A 21,926-nucleotide genomic window follows, 5' to 3' on the forward strand; every position below is an offset into this window, starting at 1 on the left:
AAGTAATTAGTCTTTATCAGATGAAATTTTAAACATATCAACTGCCATGCGCCTGTGCTCCTTTCATGTGGTTACCTTGGGTCCTTTGAAAGATTCCACTGATTAAAGAGCCAGATACTGCTGTTTCTAGATGTGTGAAGGAGGCATTGAACATAACGCGTCAAAGAAATGAAGGGGTTTGTAACACTCAATTTAAGTAAAAGGCACTTAAAAGATACTTGAAAAGGCCATGTGGGTCAAGTTAGATATTAACTTGTGGATTGTATTCTGGCCAAATAATACAGGCACAAGTTTGGATACCTGCAGCAGTGTGCCATGGGAACGCTGTGTGCTGCTTCCTTTGTGGCCTGTTATATTGCCTACCGTCTTTAGACGATTAAAGCTTAATGAAGGTCTTTGCCTACCTTACGTTAAGACAAACTGTGCTACAGCCTAGTTTTATTTCCTCAAAATTTTTTGTTTCCTTGAGTTGAATAATGCAATGAAATGGGGGTTTTTTGGTTTTGTTTTTTTTTTTTTTTTTTTTTTTTTTTTTTTTTTAAATCTTAACGTTTTCAGAAGCTGGAGACCCGCTCATAGTTTTTGCAAGTGCCTTTTGGAAGGTGTTTCAGGTAGATCTTTAAAAGTCTAGCTCTTTAAAAACCAAACCCCTTGTTTATGCCAGCAGTGAAAACAGGCTTAAACATTTAAGTCTAAATTATAGCAGTAATTCTGATGAACACATACACAAAAACATGAAAATTTTGACTTTCTGATGATTAAAATCTTTAGTACGCTGCAAGCACAAAATTAACAGTCTGTCTGTGGAACAACCAGCAACTAACTACAACTGATTTTGAACCTTCTCTGGCTTCACTGGGTACAGCATTCTTTCCTAGTCCTGAGCTGTTGCAGACTGCTGAAACTCCAACATTTTCTTGACATGGAGTTGTATATGTCATTCTGAGCTGAGTGTGCTCTGCAGAATCCTGAAACCAGTTTCAGTAGTTGTATGTTGTCAACGGTAACAACTGAATGAGCCAGTTAGCGTTGAGCTTTGACTTGACTTGTAGTGATTCTTGAAAATCAGCCATTTCTTGGACCCCTCTTCTGTCCAGAACCCACGGGATTTTTCCAAGCAGAACCTTGAACAGGCCAGTGTCTGCTTTCCTGATTTATAGGGTTTTGATCCTGCTTCATTTCTTGTTCCTGCCTCTCAGGATCATGAACTACTGGACAGTGTCCAGTTACTGCTGCTCCTACATTGTGCTGGATTTCCCAACAAAAGAAATAACTTGCCTCTGTAGCAGGGGTAGCAGAAGACATTGTGGGCTGATCCTTTCGGTTGTTGTAGTTCACATTCTGGATCATGAGGCTTTACCAGTCAGTTCTGCAGATAAGATGTAGGAGGCAGCAGTGTTGTCTTTCTTTTCCCCTCCCCCCGCTCTTACCTGCTGTGGTAATGTCTCATGAAGAAGGACCTTAAAGTCTTGTGGTTAAATTTAATAATTATCTGCATAAGTCATTTTGGTATTGAAATCCTTTGCTGTGGAACAGAGCTTATTTGTAGCCTCCTGTGTGTTCTTGTTTCCATTATAAAACATCAGGCAACGTTCCATCGTAAGCGCACCTTATTTGGGAGGTGGTATGAAATGTTCATGCAGCGATTTCCACAGGATAACAAGATCACCTAAATACTAAGCAATGGGCTATAAGGACTAGAATCCAAAACTGGTGCCACAGGCAGTTAGGAGTTATAAGTTAAAATTGCAAGGGGTTGTGTAATGGATTGGCAGCTAACGCGGTACTTGAAATTCATTTGGCATTTACATGCACGGTAAATTCCAAATGAGCTCCTAAGAACCCTATAAAAAGAAAAAAGTGTGTGTGAACCGCTTGTTTCTCCCTGTAACGTATATTATCTTAGTTCTAGATTATAATTTCCCTTTGTATCATTTGGAGACACTTTTAATTTATATAAAGTGAATTACAGTCTTAGATAAAGTTCAGGCATTTCCAATAGTATCAGAATAAGTGGACCACTGTTATCTTTGCAGCTGAAGCTGGTACATTCTGTGTGAATTCATTTCAATTTTGCTGTCTGTGTTTCAGGGCAGTTTGCTTTTATGCAATGAATATTGGTAGATCCCAAGAAAATATAGGCACAGATTTTATTAACAATGAAGTGAATGCCTGCCAGTTGCATGGCAGATCACGTTCGAACTGGCAGTTTGTGACAGATGTGTATGTAATGGCTCTAAATCACTGTGTGGACTCACTGTATTCCATATTTTACTCAACTTCCAATAAGAGTTACACAAATAAATTAAAGTGCAGCTGTCAAGATCAGCAGCAGAGTTGAAGGCATACATGTAATATAACGTATTAAAGAGCTGGTGCCTGCTCCTGGAAAATGTCTGAAGTATATTTTGCTAGATGAAAGCATCAGATTTGTTTCCATTGTTTGTTTCTCTTGTCTCACATTTAATAATCAAGAGCACTTGTAATGAAGCTGATTCCAGAGGGTTTTGTTACAGTTTTGCAACTAGTGCTGTGTCACTTCCATTAGTCCTAGCGTACCGTTTTCTGGTTATTTCATCACTTTAGCTCTCCTGGAAATGGAATCCCGTCGTGCTTTGCTTACGGTATATACTGTCTGTGCATGAGCAACATGCACAACTACTTAGTTGTTCAGAAGATCCAGATGGGTTTGGGTTTAGCTCAGTTCTTCCCTTTTATGAAATTATTGCACACTTCTTAAAATCTTTTTTTTTTTTTTTTAAAAAAAAAAAGGTGTGTGTGTGTTGTGTAATCTTGTAGAATCATAGAATTGTTTATGTCAGCAAAGACCTTTGAGATCATCAAGTCCAACCATTAACCTTGTCCCTGAGTGCCATCTTTTAAACACCTCCAGGGATGGGGACTCCACCATCTCCCTGGGCAGCCTGTGCCAGTGCTTGGCCACCCTTTTGGTACTTGCTCCAAATACCTGATCTAAACCTCCCTGACATAATGAGAGGCCGTGTCCTCTCATCCTTTCGCTTGTTACCTGGGAGCAGAGACTGCCCCCGCTGCCCACAGCCCCTTTCAGGTGGTTGTGGGGAACGATCAGCTCCCCCCTGAGCCCCCTCCTCTCCAGGCTGAGCCCCCCCAGCCACCCCCCTCCAGCCTCGCTGCCTGTCCCTGGACACGCTCCAGCCCCTCCATGTCCCCCCTGCAGTGAGGGGCCCGATCCTGCACACAGGGCTGGTGGTGCGGCCGCACCAGTGCGAGCACAGGGGGATGGGCACTGCCCAGGCCCTGCTGGCCATGCTGTTTCTGACACAAGCCAGGATGTTGTTGACCTCCTTGGCCACTTGGACACATGGGGTGTTCATGCCCAGCCGGCCTCACCTCAGCTTGATGTCATCTGCGATACTGATGGTGCTCTTGATCCCCTCGTCTAGATTGTCGATGATGATACAGAACCAGCCCTGGCACTGAGCCCTGGGGACCTGCTATGTGCCCAGCACCAGCAGGATGTGACTCCCTCCCCGCTGCGCTCAGGCCCACCCCACACAGCTGCCCCCACCATGAGCGGCTGGGCTCTCCAGGGGGTGCTGGGGGGGCTGGTGCCAAAGGCTTTACTAAGGCCCAGGCAGACACCATCCACGGCCTCTCCCTCATCCACGGAGTAGGTTGTATTGTTGTAGAAGGAGATGAAATATTACAACAAACCATCTACAGACAATTCTTTTTAAAACCCTTCTATTTTATATCTGTGCCCCAGAGAGTCCAGCTTTGGATATCGCCAGTGTGTGCCTGTCAGTATGACTAGCTCCCCAGCAGTTTCATTTGTCTCTACTCACTTTTTCTCCAGTTGGCCTTGCTTGTATTGTCTGTGAGCTGCTGGCTCCGCTTTTCCCGGGATTTGCTAGGGAGTGGAGCCAGGCCCTTAGAGGCAGGCTTCGCTCCACCGCCTTGCAACGACTGGGTCTGCCGAGTAGGGTCCTTCCTTGACTAACTCTCATCATCTCCTATTTCCAATTACCCCAGAATCTAATCAAATATTCATGTTGTGGTGAGATGTATAGGCAGCCATGCAGTGGTTTCTCTTCCCTTGCCCCCAGGTTTCGGCTCCTGGTCGTTGCAGAGTTTTTGACAGCCGTTGATTAATGGAATTAGCATGCTTGAAATTTGTCTGTATTCAGGCCCATAGACCCATCATCATTCAAAAGATTATAGAAAGCATAAAGTATTTCTATCTAGCCGATAGTGTTTTTCCTCTCCCTCCAGACTGTTTTATAGCCACCTGTTCAATAGACCAAATTCATCAAGTCATTTTTAATCATGTTCATTGGACTGTGGAGCTGTGCCAGGGTCCTACTAAGCAACAAATGGGTTCAGAGCAGGCACAGCGCAGATTCTGTTAGAAAATAGTTCCCTCTGGTGCTGGTTCTTATCAGCTTGCCTGCGAAGGATAAGAAATCATCAACATTTTAGATTACGGGGGAACAAAAGAGCAGAAACTTGGCTTATTTGCATCACAGTGGTAACTCAATTTATTTTGGATTTGTACCAGCATAAACTGGAGAAGAATTAGGCACAAAGCCAAAATATCTTTGTATTTCTTAAATAATTAAGCAAATCTACAAGGAGCTAAGCTGATGAATGGTTAACAAATGGTAGTGAAATGATCAGAAGCTATTCATTAAAGCCAAGAATTACACCGTAATCTGTATCTGCCTGCTTTCAACTCAGGAGGTCTTCTACTGTTTTTAAGGATACCTTGCAAAGAGAAACTCTGAGTGAAGCAAGAAGAATTTGGTTTAAATAACCTTACCAAGCAGTAGACTTCTCTGGTGCAAGTATTTTAGGTAAGAATTGACCTAGAATATTTTTCTTTAGCTCTCCGGAAGGTTGTGATTATGTGTAACGATCCACTTCTAGTGATTTTTATTTGAGCTCCAAGGAGGGAATGTATGTTTACAAGTTTGAGCAGTAAATAGTTTTCTGTGGAACTGAAGAAAGATCTCATCAGGTATTACATGGAGTTTATTTGGACAGTGTAGGTTTCTGCTTGTAAACAGAGAATAAAAGAAAAATTGAAGAACTGAATACCTTACTACGCATAATCAGGTCAGGTCCTCTTAGACAGTTGTGTGAGACTCTTCTAGATGTTTTGAGTTGCTGTTCTTCCTTACAATTTCTGTGTTTCAGTGAAACACTACAATACTGTTTCATGTTGAGATGTCTTAGAATGGTTAGCCAGGTACCTGCCAGGAATTACTGACAGTAGTAAAGGTGAATTTTGACCCTATGCTTATTAATTATGTAGCAATAAAATCACTAACACAGACAATCGTGATGATGTATGTGACAGCTTATACAGTGAGTCCTCTGCTTAAGATTTTTCTGCTGACCTGCATCAGCAGGAATTCCATATATAAAAAGTAATAGAAAAATAAACCCTCATGTGTCCTAACTTTTTTATGTATGTAGCAAATGCTCTGAAAATCAACTTTTGAAATTTTGCTGTACCATGAAAGACGCAGCTCTATAGTTTAAAACTTGGATTTCCAAACTATGTGGCATTTCCTTGCTGAAGTTGTTTATCCATCAATGCTTCAAATCACAGAAAAATGGAATTGAACATAATGACTTCTCTGCTGAGTTAGGAGGTACAGTCCTTTTACAAAGTGATAAACATTCCTTACAAAGGCGAAAAATAATTTTTGCAAGTCATGGTTTGAAACACTAATGTAGGAAGAAAAGTTTTGTACCTAATAGCATGTTGGTCATTTTGCATTTCAGTTGCTGATTCTTCAGTTTTACAGGATGACATGTTGTTCAGGCTGCTGCTAATTATGTGCTTGCTATTATGGTAATTGACATCTCTCAATTTTGTTGTTATGACTACAAAGTTCTTAGTAACAGGCTGATAATGCGGAAAGATTGCAGCCTGTCTCGCTGGCTGAGACTCATCACTGTGTTCTGGCTGTCCATGTGTGCGGGGTTACGAGCTGTTTGGTGTAGAGACTGTACAGTGCTTATCAGCCCGAGGTTAGAGACATCGTGGCAATACAAATGCTGCAGGTGTGTACATACATAAACACATATGATCCACCTCTCTGTCAGCAGTGATCTCAAAACCCACTCTTCAGTAGTGTAGTGCTTAATCAGATTTTGCCTTAAGTTTAAGTAGTCCGGTGGTCTTGTTTCAGCCAGAAGGCATAGGTGAATTGCTGTTTCGTGATGATCCTTGACCTGTTTGATAGTCATAATTAGGGAATACTGATATTAGAAATTGGCAGATTGTATATTAAAGCTTTGATATGCATTGTCCCAAAAGAGTGACCAACCATTATGACCTGAATCCTTTGTACTATTCTTCATATTGTTTTAAAAAAAGTTTTTCCCATATCTTAGTAGATTTCCTGTCCTCCTTTCCCCATAGTTTTAGCCTTTGCAGCACGTGCTGAACCTCAGGAACTTACTAAATGTACACCTGTAGGGGAGCAGACTATGTAAGAAACACTCAGCTGATTAAATCAGTAAATCCAAATTGAATCTGAACCTTCTCAGGAAAGCCCAGGTTCAATTTGCATTGGTTGAGGAAGTAATAATATACTGTGAGGTGAAAACTCTGGTCAGAAAAGTGTGCTTCAATGAAGAAACTACTAGTAGTCTACTTAGTCATATATGCAGGTAATGCTTGGACATCTGCAGATTCTATTTTAGGAGGATTTGTAGCACAGTAACTTGTCTGCTAGCTCCTCTATAAAATGTTTTAACCTACCATTTCTGCCATTGGAACATAAAGTTTTATAACATGGGTTTTCTTTGAAGGAGACTCATTTGAGGTCTTGGTGAATATGTGTAAACCGTGACGTAACGTGAATCGAACACAGCTTCTTCTCTAGATTAATCGGTTTGTTGCGTATCCTCAAATGCAGGAGGATCCTGTCTGTGCAGGACCCAGGTTGATTAACACTGGTTTTCAGATACAGGACCCATTAAAAACACTTCATTTCTATAGTGCAAACTCCATAGGCTGTGCTGCAGCTCATCCAAAGCCTAAATAGTCTCCCAGATTTGTCTGGTGGTAGATCTTGTTTTTATTAGCTCTGTCAGGAGCAACACAACAGCAAGCAGGCAATATGTATGTAAGAAAAGAATTCCTTAACTATCTGCAGACGTTTTTAGGAATATTGGGAGACTTATGAAAAAACAGTAAAACAGCAAAAAAAAAAAAAAGAAAAAAAAAAGAATTCAGAATCCTGGATCTCTGGTGGCCTTCAAGTCTAGAGGAAACATCCCGTTTGCTTTTCCTTCGTTGGGCTGTTAAATTTATTGGAGTGGTCTGACCTCTTGGTTAGGGAATTGCTCCCTGTGCTCGGACATGTTTTCCATTGTGCTGCAGCTGGGGAAATTACCAGCTCTTGCTTCCCATCCCCGGTAATTTCTCTACTATTGGCTGCTCACCCAGTTGGTAGCTCTAAGAATAGATGAGTAGAAATGTCATTCATTGTTCACCACTGCAGATTGCCGTCTTAGGCCTTCAATCTCTTGTCTTTAATGGCTACACATAGGTTCTTTCGTACACAAAAGAGGTTTTGAAATGTCTCTTCTATGTAGTTTCACATGGAAGGTTGTGATACAGGGTTAAGACTCTTGAAATAAAATGGGCTTTATCAGACATGAAGTTTGTGATGTCAACAGCCAGACTTCTCAACTGTCTGCAAGTACACTGCACCATTAAAAGCATACATGTATCATACGGGTTCAATCCACATGGATCCCCATGTTCCAAACCAAGCCATACTTCAAGAAATTATTATTTTTTCTTGATATGAATGTGATTAATGTAAGAAGAAATAGGAAATGGAACACAATTTGAATGTAATTTGTATTGTCTTTAAATTAGCAGGACTTTTAGGTATATCTAGGTAATGTCAGATATTTTTGAACAGTAACATTTTAGTAGTGTGAAGATCATGGTCCAAAGCTCTCTTTAACTTATGTTAAGGTAAAATGAAATAAGCAAAGAAAGTATTTGTTGAAAAAGATCCTCATATTGTTGTAGCATAGTTACTAGGGTTGACTGTCAGGTACTCTTTCAGTTACATTCAGAACTAGAAAGTTTGTTCTTTCAGGAAAAAAAAAAAAAAAAAACAACAACCCACCAGCTGGAATACAGAAGTATTAATGTAAATGTTCAGTTCTGGGAGAATGTCTCTATGTAGCAGGCAGACTTTCTTCTTTTGTGCATATTTTACACTGGCTGGAGAGACTGACATATGACTTAAAGGTGGAAGAGATCCCTTTACTTTCTAAAAATTGTCGTGGTGCTTCAACTCATTCTTTCTGATGCTTATCTTGCTAGACATGATTCTTTTTTGCCATCAGAGGCAGAGATTCTTGCCATACTGACATTTTAATAAATGGTTAGATCGCTTACATAGCTGTGTAAACAGTGTGGCCACAGTGGCAGCAGAAAAGTTACTGGCAGCTATGTGGAGTTACTGGCAGCAATTTGGCTTTTTCTTCACACTTTGTTGCATATTTGTTGTCAGTAAAAGTGGAAGGATGGTTAATCTCTATGTGGAATTTCTGGGATGAAAAGTACTGCTTTGGATGTAAACCATAGGACTCTCTATGTAGTTGGTATTACTGTGAATGTTCTGGAACCTGTGTAAGGAATATTCAAATATCATTGGTATCCAGGTAGCTTCTTTAGGTTTCCTAGGGTGTACATCTGTGCTTCCCCCAGAGAAAGAAGAGAGAAAACTTTAAATTTGGATGAAGCATAGCTGCGATAACAACAAAGCCTGCTCTTCCCTTGTGCTAACCGCGTTCCTCACAGTGTGCCCGAGTATTTAATTTCAGTCTGTGAAGTCAGGAGTGACTTCCTGAAATGGGCACTCAGCAAAGTTCTTTTTAAAATCAGTCAATTCTGATTCATCCAAGTTTCATATGAATACTGAGATATAAATGGTATTCTTGCTCAGATTAATATCAAGAAAACGTGCACTCAGGTGGCCAGCCACTCTGAGACTTAGTTGCCTGGATGTTTATTTGATGTTGCTTCACATCATACAGGTGCATCGGTGGAAAAACCCTGAGGGTGCTGCTTTAGTGATGTGGTTCCCCTGGATCCCTGTTGGCACGTTTGCTGTGTGCTATTACAGCATCAGCTCTGTAGAGACTGTTTCAGATTTTACTTGCTTTCTCGTGGTCAGATGTGGTGACTTTTTCACAGATCTGTCATGGGAAAATAAATGCTTAAATGAGAACATTTTGTTTTGTGAGCTGAAAGAGCCTAAACTTGTATGTCAAGTCTGGCATACACTTTTTTTGTAGGGGGTCATAAAGTCTGTAGGCTGGAACACAGGACTACATTCAGTCTCTGGCTGTACAGCCATCCATTAATCGTTCTTTACAGTTACAAAACAACAGACTGGTACTTGCTTCACCAGTATGCTGTGAGGATTAACTGTGAGCAGTTCCTTGAAATACACCGTGTGTGCGCACACCAGTATCTTCACCTTTTAAGCTGACCCGGCTCTGGGTACATAATGTATGTGCAAGAGGAGAGATCAGTATTAGCGGTGGAACAGTAGAATGGATGTTGTTGAGTCTACAAGTTACCGCCATGGTGGTATCTCATGTTTGAACTCCAGCCCAGCTATTGCCTCAGTCCTCCTTATTGCTCCTCATCTGTTCTGCACATCTCCAGGTGGTGGACAGGGTGGGAAAGGGCAATGGGATGTTTAATCCCCCACTTTGCCTTAAATGAAATGAAGAATCCTGCCTCAGGCTTTTCCTGCAAACCTAGCAGGTTGCTATGGATTAAGCTACTTAATCAATCCAGACAAACCATTCCATGCTGCTTCATAGTAGTCAATACCTCCAGTCACTTGCCATTTCAGCAGCTTAGAGACTAACAATCCTTCATTCTGCAGACGGAGATGTGCCAGAAAGCAAAAGTTGCTAAATAGCTGCTATAGACGAAGCTATAAAATCTTTTTGCCTTCATCCTTTCCCACCATCATAAGCTGGTAGCATAGCAACTGATGAAGCTGCTTGAACTTGAGTTGACCTGAAATTACATGTTTCATGGTTTATGTGTTTATTCCTTCCTTTCTACTTTTTTTTGGTGCTTGTTGAGTTTACATTTCCAGTCCCCATGGAAGATTAGCAGCTTGTTCATGCAGAAAGCTGAAACAGATTTAGTAACACATGATGTATGAGCTTAAACAGTCCATGGAGTTAGAAACACGAGAGCATGCTAAAGCTGGCCCTGGCTACTGACTGGTGGAGGGGGACCTTCCTTTTGATAAGAAGTGGATGCACTTTTCCATATCTCTGTACAGAGTTGGTGGAGCCGTAAAAAAGAAACGATGTTTCCAATTGTAGTGTTGCAGGATTAGCTGTTAAAGGAAGCGGTGCAGAGTGTACGTGTGCACAGTGTATAGTAACCCTGTGGTTTCTCATGAGGGGGAAAGAGAGCGCTGAGACACGAGTTCACAAGTAACCTGTAACTTGAATGCCTGTTGGTGCATACACAGTTGCAGCAGTTTGTGGTGGAGAAATCAGTATGTTTTCACCAGAGCTTCTGGAAAGCTCTAATATTTTAATCTCCCTTGTTGAGGGAGAGGTGATGCTTAGTTCTCATACTTTGTGATATTTTTGTAATTGCTGTATTCAGGTATGTTCTTAAGTTAAACCCTAACTTAGTTTTCTTCACAGCTCATTTCAAGACTAATACAAAATATTAGTCCGCGCATATCTGATGTGTCTATCATTAAGGGCAAGTTCCAAGAAATGAGGGAAGTGGAAAAAAAAATTACTAGTTTGTGTACAAGGAAAATATATCAAGAATGAGTTTGGAGAACAGGACTTGGTTTGAGCATGCTGGACATGCTCCTGGAGAAGCAAAATGGAGCAGTTAGATGCTGGCTAGACAAAGTCGTGATTCTTTTATTTTTACTGGGGTTTGCTCAAATGAAAACTGAACCTTTTTTTTGTGTGTGACGGAGTCTCAACAGATGTGGCTAAGATGCTCCAGCCTCAGAACAGCCTTAGCAAGAGAATGAAATTCTTTCTTTGACAAGCGCTTTAAGTATTAAATTATTAAATCAAAGGGCATCACTGTCACCAGTGCCTGCTCTGGCTGCATATATAAAAGGCAAGTGACTTGTGCTCAACTTTTCCAGAGAAAAGCATAATCATTTATCTTCATGTGATGGCTTTAGACTGCAGCACCTGAGTTCTGCCACCCTGAATGAAGGCATTCAGAGAGTGTACAGGTGCTCAGTATTTTTTCTTGCTGAGCAGCTCTTTGCACAGCTTGCTTAGTAGACTAATTGGTCTGATACCTCACTGTCTTTCACACTGAAGGCCAGGCACTGAGAAAATGAGAGTAAGGAGCTAAAATGCATCTCACCTACATTTTAATATTAGTCAAAAGAGGAGGGGATCAGGGGGCATTTAATTTTATTTGTCTTAGATACCTTAAGTACCTTAAGGTGAGTCTATTTCTCTCCATTGGCTATAAAGATCACTAGTACAGGCTTGAACATATAGAAGCTGTATAATAGAAGTCAGGGAATTTGTGATCAGCTCATGGGTGCCTAACTTCTTAAAGCACAAAAGTCTGTTGGGCCTTTCGTGGTTCATGAAAGATCTCTGTAAACAGAATGACATTCCAAAACGATGTCTCATTGCATAAGCAACAAGAAGCATACTACTGCTTTTGTTCATGATGCCTTTTTGTTGCTATTTTGCGGTCAAAAACCTCAGGAAATGACATGCACTTCAAAAATGGGAGTTAATTGTCCATGATTTCCAGCCCTGGGGAGCTTGTCATTCTCAGAGATCACCTACAGAGACTGCCTGTGCAGTGTGTAGGGGAGCACTCCAGTCCGTGGCAGAAAGGTTGCCTTCCGGCGTTCTCAGTGCACAAGGCTTGTGAAGTGTTTTGCTGCGGTAATGGAGAGTCCTACACATCGATACGGGGCCATTAGGGAGCTACTGGAGAGTCTACAGTCACCATAGTCACCTTTCTTTCCTCTTTTATAGTACAAATGATGACTCAAAGGGAAGCATTCAGTTCTAATCTATGTGAGTTCTTGTAATAAGCTTTACAATTAGAGCACAGAGTCTTCCATCTAATTCACTTAATTTACGCTGGGAAATGAGATACAGTTCAACTAATCCAATGCTATTTTCTTCTTTAGTAGAGAATGAAAGCATCCTCTGAGGCTCTGGTGGGATTTGGGCTAAGCTTCTGAGCCACAAATAGTGCAAAATGTTAATGAAATAGTATGCTACTGTAATTCCCACTTGGTAGCGGTTGCCCCTCTCTTTCAACCTATAACACAATTAGAAGAGTTGTTAGGAGGCAGTGGGCCTGTACCAACTTTTCCTGGTCTCAGGGTGACGTATATTTTTGTTTGATAAGATGACACTAATACAGATGAGCTTTCTTCAACCAGGGTTTGTTCCAGCTCTCTTGCGTGGTGATTGCAGTGCTTTTAGAAAATTATTAGGAGGTTTTCTACTGCTTTATAGTAACTCCTGTAAGCATTGCTGTGTTCTCCTCTTAAAACCTAGACAGCCAAGTTGCTTAATTTAGACTATATGTATTCAAATCACCAAGGAGCATTTCCAGTTTCTTAAGGGGAAAATACATATGGAATATTTATTCCTCATTTTTATCAAGCTGCAGCAAATTCTCCCTTTGTATATGAGTGCTACACCTACGCTGGTTTGAGGTGTAAATTCTGTAGTCTTTCAGCTCTCAATTTTTGGGAATGTCAGGAGGCAAGCATCCTGCCAAGTATTTGGTCTCTTGCTTCATTGGTTTTCTTTGGTGATACTGATTGCTGTCCCCTGAGATCTGCTCATCTCTTGTTCTTCATTGCTTTGGTGCCGATTCTTTGACCACTTTGCTCAATTCTTTCACATCTTTCTGGATCTTTTCTATTTTCTTCCCTGCTTCTTGTATGTGAAACTTATGGCGAGTCCCTTGTAGACAGAAATGTTAACACTTAAGGGAAAAGCAAGGAGAAAAAAAGTGTATGGTATACAGTGGCAAATGAGTATGCTGTATCACAGACTACTAGAGTTACTTATTGCTGTGTTAATAAATGCTGTGTTGGGAAGAAGCATCAGATGGAGAGTACTGACGCTAATTTGCTAGTCCATAGATTAGGATAGAACAAAATAGAAGAGCCTCAACGCAGCCCTGCCCCCCCCCCCCCCCCCTTACTGCTCTAACATCCTAGCTCTTTAGCTGAATAGCCAACCTGCCACAAGCTAAAAGAGTAAATTTCTATTTTTGTCTATCAGTTTTTGATTACTAAGCACATAAGCATCCTGTGGCTGATATTTCATAAGGATGAATGCAGTGTTGACCTCAACAGGGGCAAGAAGAGACCTGCATATCCACAGGGCTGCATCAGATAGTATGGGAATGCTCATGGAGGGCAAAAGGTTAAACTTCGCCTTGTAAGGGTGATGTTTGCCAGCTGGGACTGTTCTGTTTCATTAATCGGATGCAAATGAGACAGTAAGGGCTTTTGCACCTGTGAAACCATTGTCCCTTGTTCTATAGGCTGTAGAAGTCCTGTATCTTACTCTTCTCTCACCTTCCTGGATTTTGCCTTTAATTAAGTATTCAAAATTGTTGATTTCAAAATGGATTCTGGGCACTTTTCTTTGGGAGTAGACAGACTATATTGTTTGCTGGTGCAATTTACCCATCCAGGTGAATTAATGAATCACTTTATTAATGCCACTGCCACACTCTTCCAACACTGCTGACGTGCCACTGCTGTCAGCCTGTTACATTACTGAGAGACAGATCTGAATGTCTCTCTTTCAGATAGAAAAACTATTAGTACAGTGTCAGCACAGTGAAGTAGTCTCATGCTAAGTATTATAAAATAATTGTGCCATTTCTTTGTGCATAAATGGAAGCGAAAGTTTGGACAATCACTGAGGAAAAAATCAGCTGTTGCGTTTATTACAGTAGTAGGAAGTGTGCTAATAAGCAATGCCAATATAAATACTGTTGTTCAGAGCTCAGACTGCTTGTTGCTGTGCTGTAAAACTAGACAGGGTGCTCATGGATGCTGCTCTGACAGTGTGGTGAATCTCTAATATCCAGCAATAAGGTGTGCAAAACAGTTGTGCAAAGGTGACAGATTCTGCCTAAAGGATGGAGGGGCAAAAAATAAGAACAAAAGCATTTTAACACAATTGCAAGGTTTTTTTCTTACAACAGCTTTGTATGCTTTTTTAATGCAAATTTAAGTACCTGTGTTCTCAATAGCTTTCAAACTGTAACAGTCTGCGGCTGTTGGGTAGAAAGCTATACACATATGTTTTGTTCTGTATTTTTTTGGCTTTAAAAAGTTCTAAGAAGCTTGAAATTTGGTTTCTTTGCCTCCCAGTCCCATCCTTACCCATTTGGCAAGCACAGTCCACAGCTGCTTATATAGGATGCTGTGAGAGAAGCTTACAATTCCCATTGGGGGGGGGGGGGGGGGGGGGATAAGCAGTATCTTGTTTGAAAATGCAGATCCTCCTTGTCAGGCAAATGTCTTTTGATAGCAGCTCCCATTCCCATCTCTTCAACCCCAAAGAATAAAAAACACTGTCTCTTGTGATCTTATTTTTAGAACCTGTGTTATATGTCATATGCATGTGAGAAAGTAAAAGGGGGCTGTGTGCGTTGCAGCTGTCTCCCTGCTGGCTGTGTGGGGGGCATGCACAGCTGATGTTTTGGAAGGGCTTACGGGGTCATCAGGTAGTGTGGAAGGTGCAGGCTGGGTGGCCCAGCCAGATACAAACCCGCTTTACTTCTCCTGTTGTACAGGCTTGTCAGTCTTTTCTGGGTCCCCTCTCTGGTTCTGTTTTCTGATTCTCTTGAGTTCGAAGTTAAGAGTTTATTTTGCTGTTTGAGAGAGTCACGTTAGGAGTTTCATGCCTTAGCATGATTGTTTGGTAACAAAATAAGGGTGCAGGTCAGCACCTCAGAAACAGAATTATTGAACTTTGTGATATACTTTGTAGCATTACAGGCTCTTTTTGTCTAAACCCATCCATAGGCCATCACAGGCAAATGGGAGTTCATGGACACCTTGGCAGTACATCGTATCAGGAGGTCTGGTTATGAACGAGGAAGGAATTTTCAGAAAAATCCAAGTTTTACTGATATAAAATCCATAGCTTAAGAGGTTTATTCAACTGTTTTAAGATTATATTTTCTATAATGGCTTTTTCTTATGGATTATTTCACAGAAGACAGTGATAACAGCTGTTGGGGATTTTTCTCTTATTTTTAAGTCTTCCCACTTACATCTGAAGGATTCATGGAGCCCATTTTTCTTCCATCATCCAACAATTGCTTAGAATTGCCCTGCTTAGAAAATCACATAGAGAAATACTACAGTAGTAGAGCAGAAACACTCAGGAGCAGTTGCCAAAGAGTAAAATACATGTCTTTTCCACAACGGGAAGTATGGTATCAAGCCTGTCAGAGTTCAAGGAGAGTCTGGATAATGCTCTTAATCATATGATTTAGTTTTAGGTAGTCCTGTGAGGAGCAGCGAGTTAGACTCAATGATCCATACAGGTCCCTTCCAACTCGAGATAGTCTATGATTCTGTTTGGTCTTTTTTGGTCCTTCATGTTAGTTTTGTTTTCTCACAGTCTTTGCGTGACCAAATTTTCTGTCCTTTTAAAGCCCAAACAGAGTTCAGCCTTCTCAGCTCTAGAACACAGCTATTACTTCATCTTCTAACAGGAGGAGAAAAGCACACCCCAAACTCCCTTTGTATCTGCACAGCTGGACCTGCTTTGCACATACAATAAAATGTGCTAGTGTTCAGTAATTATTATTTTTTTAGCTTCTACTACATAGGTCTTTTGTTTCCTTGAAAGAGGGCACCAAGGAACTACATTTTTCTGTGTCCTTCCTCATGCTGGGATTCAGGCTAGGTATTGTTCCAGTTGCACCAGTCCAGTTCAGATGTCCTCATTGCTGGGGAGCCTGTGGCTTTCTCCTCTGCGCCTGGAGGAGGAGCGAGAAAGGCTGAAAGCGTGCAACAGGCTAGACAAAGCTCGCGATATAAAATACTGTCTGGATCAAATGGGGCTTAAAATGTGGTTGATCACAATTACACATGCACAAGGCCAATCTGTCACCATGTTTATTTAATCAAGGTCACATAGAGATTTTAATTAAAATAGTGAGCTCATAACATCAGGCTGGTCATCTGTAACTGACAAGCGTGTTTAGTTGCAAAGGGCAAAAACCAGTCTTTATTTATGTGCCAGTTTTGCTAAATAATGGGTAACTTTTTATAGATCACTTGCAGTAATTTGACACAGAGGGATATTAAAAAAAAAATCCTTCTTCTCTAGTTGGTGCCAGTATTGCCCATTATTTTCAGTGAGGTGGGACTGAACCTCGAAAGGGGAGAATTAACAGGCAGGGAAAAATGGAAAACCACCATCACATTTTTGTTTTTGATGGAGGAATGTTTAGTTTTGGCCTAAAATACAGACGACAGTAGAGCTGGGCGTCATCTTAATTTAAATCTGTTTGGCAGTATTAGTGTCTAAACTTGCTAGATGAGACTTTCATGTCTGTTTAGCAGGACAAACTGCTCAATTAATTTCAGTCCCATAAATCTCTTCTAACTTGCAATCAAATCCCAAAGTAACCTGGATCATGTTGCCGTTGAAGTCTACAGTCCAGGAGAACGGAGTTTAATATTTCATTTGTCTTCAACTATGATGTGACTTGTAAGATGTCATTTTTGCATAGGGAATAAAAATCACTAAGTCTATCTTTTAATTGTCTTGCACCAATAAACGAGTAATAAACTGTTAGCGATTTATAATAAGTTGATTTTGAATGGAAATATATCTACATGCATTTATTGAAAACAATTTTCTTGGAGAAATAACCTAAGTCAGAACCTAATCAGCCTGATGTTTCATAGCAGAAAAAGATTCCAGCAGGAGTTGGGGGAACAGTGCAAAATAAAAGCAGAAACAATAATTTCACAAAAATCTTAGCTCGTGACACTAGTTTTTGTTCATGTTGGATACTTGCTGCAATTACAATTCATATTGCCTTTTTTTTCTTTTTTTCCAGAGGTACAATTTGCTACTACTGCAGTCAATCTGAAGGAGATAGCAATGGTTCATTGTAATTAGTTATCCAGTGGAAAATAATTTATGTAACATTTCAGTTGATCATTTTGTATAATAATGGTTTCTGTGCATTCGTTTCTCTTCACTGAGCAGGTGTTAACCTGCAAGACTTCTCCTGAGGGGAAAGTCCCATTTTCTTCCCATCATGTGGTGCTCAGACTCATTTCTTCCACATTTTTGTGGGTCCTGGATTCTCCCAGTTCTCTGGGTTCTTTGGGGAATCACCTTTAAGAGGCGTTTAGAATAACTCCCACAGAACTCTAAAATTAATGTCATGCTGTAACATTTATAGGTTTCTTTTTCTGAGACAAGAGATATCCTTTTTGTCACCTGATTTTCACAAGAGAATAGAGTTTGTGTCCTCTGGGCTGAGTGCAAACCACATTAGAGTGTGACAGAGGGAAAGCTAGATGAGATTAAAGAAATTGCTCATAATCTTGCACAGTTCAGCTCAGGTTTTCAAAATCACAAAGCATACACTATTCATGCGGTTTCCAATATGCAAGTGTTATTTTTACACTGACAGAGAGGGGAAAAAAAAAATGAAAATCAGGCAGGCAGCCAGAGCCCTGTGGATTTTTTTTGTAGCTTTCATCAAAGGTGCTGCTGAGATGTCTTTTATTGCCTTGCTTTTCTTTTTATCACAGAGGTGATATGCAGCAGCCAGGTTCCTGCATCCTCATGATGCTTTTCAGACATGCAGGCACTCTCCAAGTCTCATGCAGACTTTGCTTGAGTACCACTGCTCATGAAGTTAAGCAAACTTTGCAATCAAACCTGACAGGAGGTGTTGATTTACTGTTGCCTTGGAGTTTTTCTTAGTTCTTAGCTACCAGGAGCCCTGCTTATACTCAATTCTAGCAGTATCCTGACTACTGATATCATTGACCATGGGAAGATCCCCTAGTGTTTAAATTTGCTCGTATTTTCTCAGACACAGAGCCGGTGCTTTGATTAAAAACTGTATCCTGATTTTAACCTTTGTTTTGCTTGGTAAAATCACAGAATGAGCAAGTGATTTGAGTTTTCTACTCATTGCTGATGGTATCATGTTAAGCATTACATGTTGGCTGAACCACAGGACCATGATCAGTGCTGGTGATAGTCTGCTGCATCAGGACAGAGGAAGGGCTGTTGTACTGGAGCCTTTTTATAAATGGTACAAGCTAAGTGCACTCAGTCCTCTTTATTTAAGATTTCTCCCCTGCTACCAGCACCCTCCAATATTATATTGAGTGCTATTGCTCATATGCTTAAAGGAGGGAATAAGTACAAACTTCTGATCTTTTAAAAGTGGTTTTTATGTTTTATTTTAAATGGGAGTTGCTCTGTGGTTAGTGTATTTTCGCAGGTGTTTCTGGTAATACTGCTCCCAGTGTAAGAAGGCTGAATTTTTAACGTTAAAAAAAAAAAAAAAAAAAAGCAAGCAAAAAAAAAGTCACATTCTTTTCAGTAACAGATTAAATTCTTATGAAAGATTTGGTAAATAACAGGAGAAACTGTGCCTGTGTTACAAGAGATTTTGGAACAGCCTTGCTATACATACATAGCCAAAATGTGAACCTTTTGACAGGATTGTCTCAAGCGTCTCTTTATTTCTTTTTGTCTACAGAGCCCCCGACTCCTATTGCCCCTCCTGAGCTGCTGGCTGTCGGAGCCACGTACCTGTGGATCAAACCCAATGCCAACTCCATCATTGGAGATGGGCCTATCATACTGAAAGAGGTGGAGTACCGGACGACCACCGGGAACTGGGCGGAAACACACATTGTAGACTCTCCTAATTACAAACTGTGGCATTTGGATCCTGATGTGGAGTATGAGATCAGAGTGCTGCTCACTCGCCCTGGAGAAGGAGGCACAGGACCCCCTGGACCACCACTCACCACAAGAACAAAGTGTGCAGGTAGGGTTTCTCCTGCTTCCTAACACAGCACGGCAGCTTCGGTTCACTTGCTGACATACCAACAAATGGTCCTTCATGCAACCTTATTGTAGATGTGCTTCATCAGTGGTCTGAACTGATGTTATGAATTCTGATATATCCTGGAGTATTTAAGTTTTTCTTCCATAGGCAAGTGTTAAAGAAACTGTTGGTTTATGCACATAGTCTATTTCCCAGACTTTCTGCTACAGTGTATGGCTGCTTTTTGTTGAAATGGGCAAGCAGGTGAGAGTTTTCCAACCAATTCTCCAGTAGGCAAATTATTTTTAAGACTAGTCTATTATAAAATTTTCACCCTAAAAGAGCATAATAAAATAGGTGGTGTTCTTGGGTAATCATTCAGCATGGGTTATTAACAAATTGATTATGCTATCAATTTATGAGTGCAGTGTGGTGAAGCAGGAAACATTTAATTTTTACACTATATTTTTGTATTCCGTTTGATGGAACTGATTCTTCTCCTTGCTTCTGACAAAGAAACCTGTTCAAACACTGTGCAGCATCTTCCCTTTGTCTTTCATATTGGAAAATACCAATTTTCATCCAGGGACAGGAAAACTCTTATCTTCTTTCTAAGCCAATATTGGCCTTCCCAGAAAAAAACTGAAGGATCATGTTCCTCATGTTTCAGATGTATTGGCTTTTCATCCTGTTGTCAGACATTAATCATTACCCATTAAGGGAAATCAAGCTCTGTGCCTTGCAAGGGGATGAACAAAGCAGTTTTCTACCTAGTAGGTTTTTTTTCCTGCTGCACAACTGTCTTCTCAGGGTTTGCATTTTTGTAATTTTTGTAAGGTCCTTACTGCGGTATGAACAAAGGACAGAGACTAAAAGGCTCCTCTCCTTTTTCTACAACCTTCCTTCCCTCCCCACAAATTAGTGGTTCACAGCAAGTGGATTTAAGTGGTGAAAAGCCTATACAAAAGCTTTCTGGTTCCAGTTATTCTTTCTGACCCACTAGCACATCTGAAGTGTGTTCATCAAGAACAGCCAAATGCCACCCTCGGATGGGATTAATCTGTGCACTCTTCATGTTCCTCAGCCACTGTCACAGCGTGAGCAACCCCAGCATCCTCCTCTTCCTCCACCAAGGGAGGAAGCCTGGCAGGCTGAGTGCATTGCGGGGCAGGAGAGCACATCCTTACTGCCTTGCCTTTACTATACAACTTCTAAAGCAGTGAATGTTTAGTGTCTCTTTGAGAAGAATTGGTTAAAAAAAAATATCTGAGCATGAGAATTTGGCGTGGAGGTGTTTGCTAGATCCAGTACCCATCCATTGGTAGAAGACAGATGTTTGGAGGCTTTTCTGCAACTGGGCGGGAAGCATGAGGTGATATGGATGATGTCCTGGCTTATTTGGGAAATTGGTGCGTGCTCCATTACTTACTCATTACATTACATCTTTTGGCTTTCCTCTCACTAGCATGGTCAAATTCTCTAACTCTCAGCAGAAACAACTGCAGGCTGGGCCTGGGACTATGCATTTACATATGGAAATGTGATGTGCTAAGATTTGGTCTGTAGTTCATGCACTGTGACTTTGCAGGCACACTCTGCAGCAGTCAAACTTGAAAAATTTTCTGTATCACCTGTAAAAAATGCTTGTTTTAGTTTAATTCAAGGGTAAAAAAAAAAAAAATAAAAGGATGTTGGCTTAATGATGTCTTGTACTGGATCCCAAATTGCTGAGTTTCCTTGCTCAGCATAGGTATCGACTGACATCGTGAAGGATGACGTTGATAATGTGTTCAAATTGGCTAAGCTGAGCCACTCACTGTTGTCTGTCCTATTTACTAATGAAAATGTAACTGGAGAAGGTCGTTCTATTAATGTTAGTTGTCATACAGAGCTCGTTGAGATTGATGGTGATGGCATTTATGTCTTGTTTAGGGTATTGGGTGGGAGAAATTGTAATGATCTTGATCTAAGCATGGACATGAAGGCAGGGAGGGACTTGCCCAATATCTAAAGGTGCACAACTTCCAGAAAATGCCAACTGAAATGATAGACAAGAAAATACAGCTCATTATTCCAATTTCCATATGTCATGGAGCTCCTTCAAACTAACCTATTTTGAGGATAATTACACAAAACTTCCACAGTAAAGGTTTTAAAAAAATGTGCTGAACCAAGAAACCAGCATTATTTGCTTGATTTTTCTTAGAGTGCCTAATGAATTACATCAATGAAAACTGAGGGGTTTTTGTTTTGTTTTGTGGGGTTTTTTTTTGTTTTTTTTTTTTTTTTAATAGTTGAGGGATAAGTGATGCTGCTTTCTTTGTCAAGTGAAATTTTTGGTTCTTTTCATTGATCATTACTTTTTCTTAGCAAGAGGGAAGTACCAAACTCTTACACATTGGTATGTAATCACTAGATGACTGGAGTAGTGCTGTTTTACTGGACTGTTTAGTGTTGGCACTGTGTTTTTTAGGCCTGCTAATTAAGATAACACAAATGACTGCAGAAGTAATAGTAGAGAATATCACCTATACTGTAGAAGAGTAATTTACTTAAATTGCAAGAAATCAGTGTAGCCATAAACAGAAGATGCCTGCAACCTTCCAACAGCAAGAAGTCAATGTTCCTTTTACTGCATAATCTTAGTGTCTTTCCACGTAACCATTGCACACTTGTGTGCTAGGGAGTCGGAGTAACTGCTGGGATAGCCTTCAGTTTAGGCATACTTTGCAATGAAATTCCTATTTTTAATTTTATGGTTGTCTGCTGTGAGTTTCTTGACTGTCAGCCTTATATCAGAGCAAAAGCATGACCATAATGTTCTCAG

The 21,926-nt window shown here is 40.6% G+C and overlaps 1 protein-coding gene across 4 annotated transcripts in view; it reads left to right on the forward strand.

Moving 5' to 3' along the window:
* The window catches only part of PTPRT (protein tyrosine phosphatase receptor type T), a 467,104-nt gene that overhangs the window by 213,660 nt on the left and 231,518 nt on the right, over window positions 1-21,926 (forward strand). For all 4 annotated transcript variants that reach the window (XM_080405963.1, XM_080405961.1, XM_080405964.1 and 1 more), the window contains exon 7: window positions 18,806-19,099. In XM_080405963.1, the coding sequence (XP_080262089.1) occupies window positions 18,806-19,099 (294 nt within the window). The remainder of the gene's footprint in view (window positions 1-18,805; window positions 19,100-21,926) is intronic.

This window comes from Falco punctatus, assembly GCF_963210335.1.
Source record: "Falco punctatus genome assembly, chromosome: 10".
Lineage (NCBI taxonomy): Eukaryota > Metazoa > Chordata > Aves > Falconiformes > Falconidae > Falco > Falco punctatus.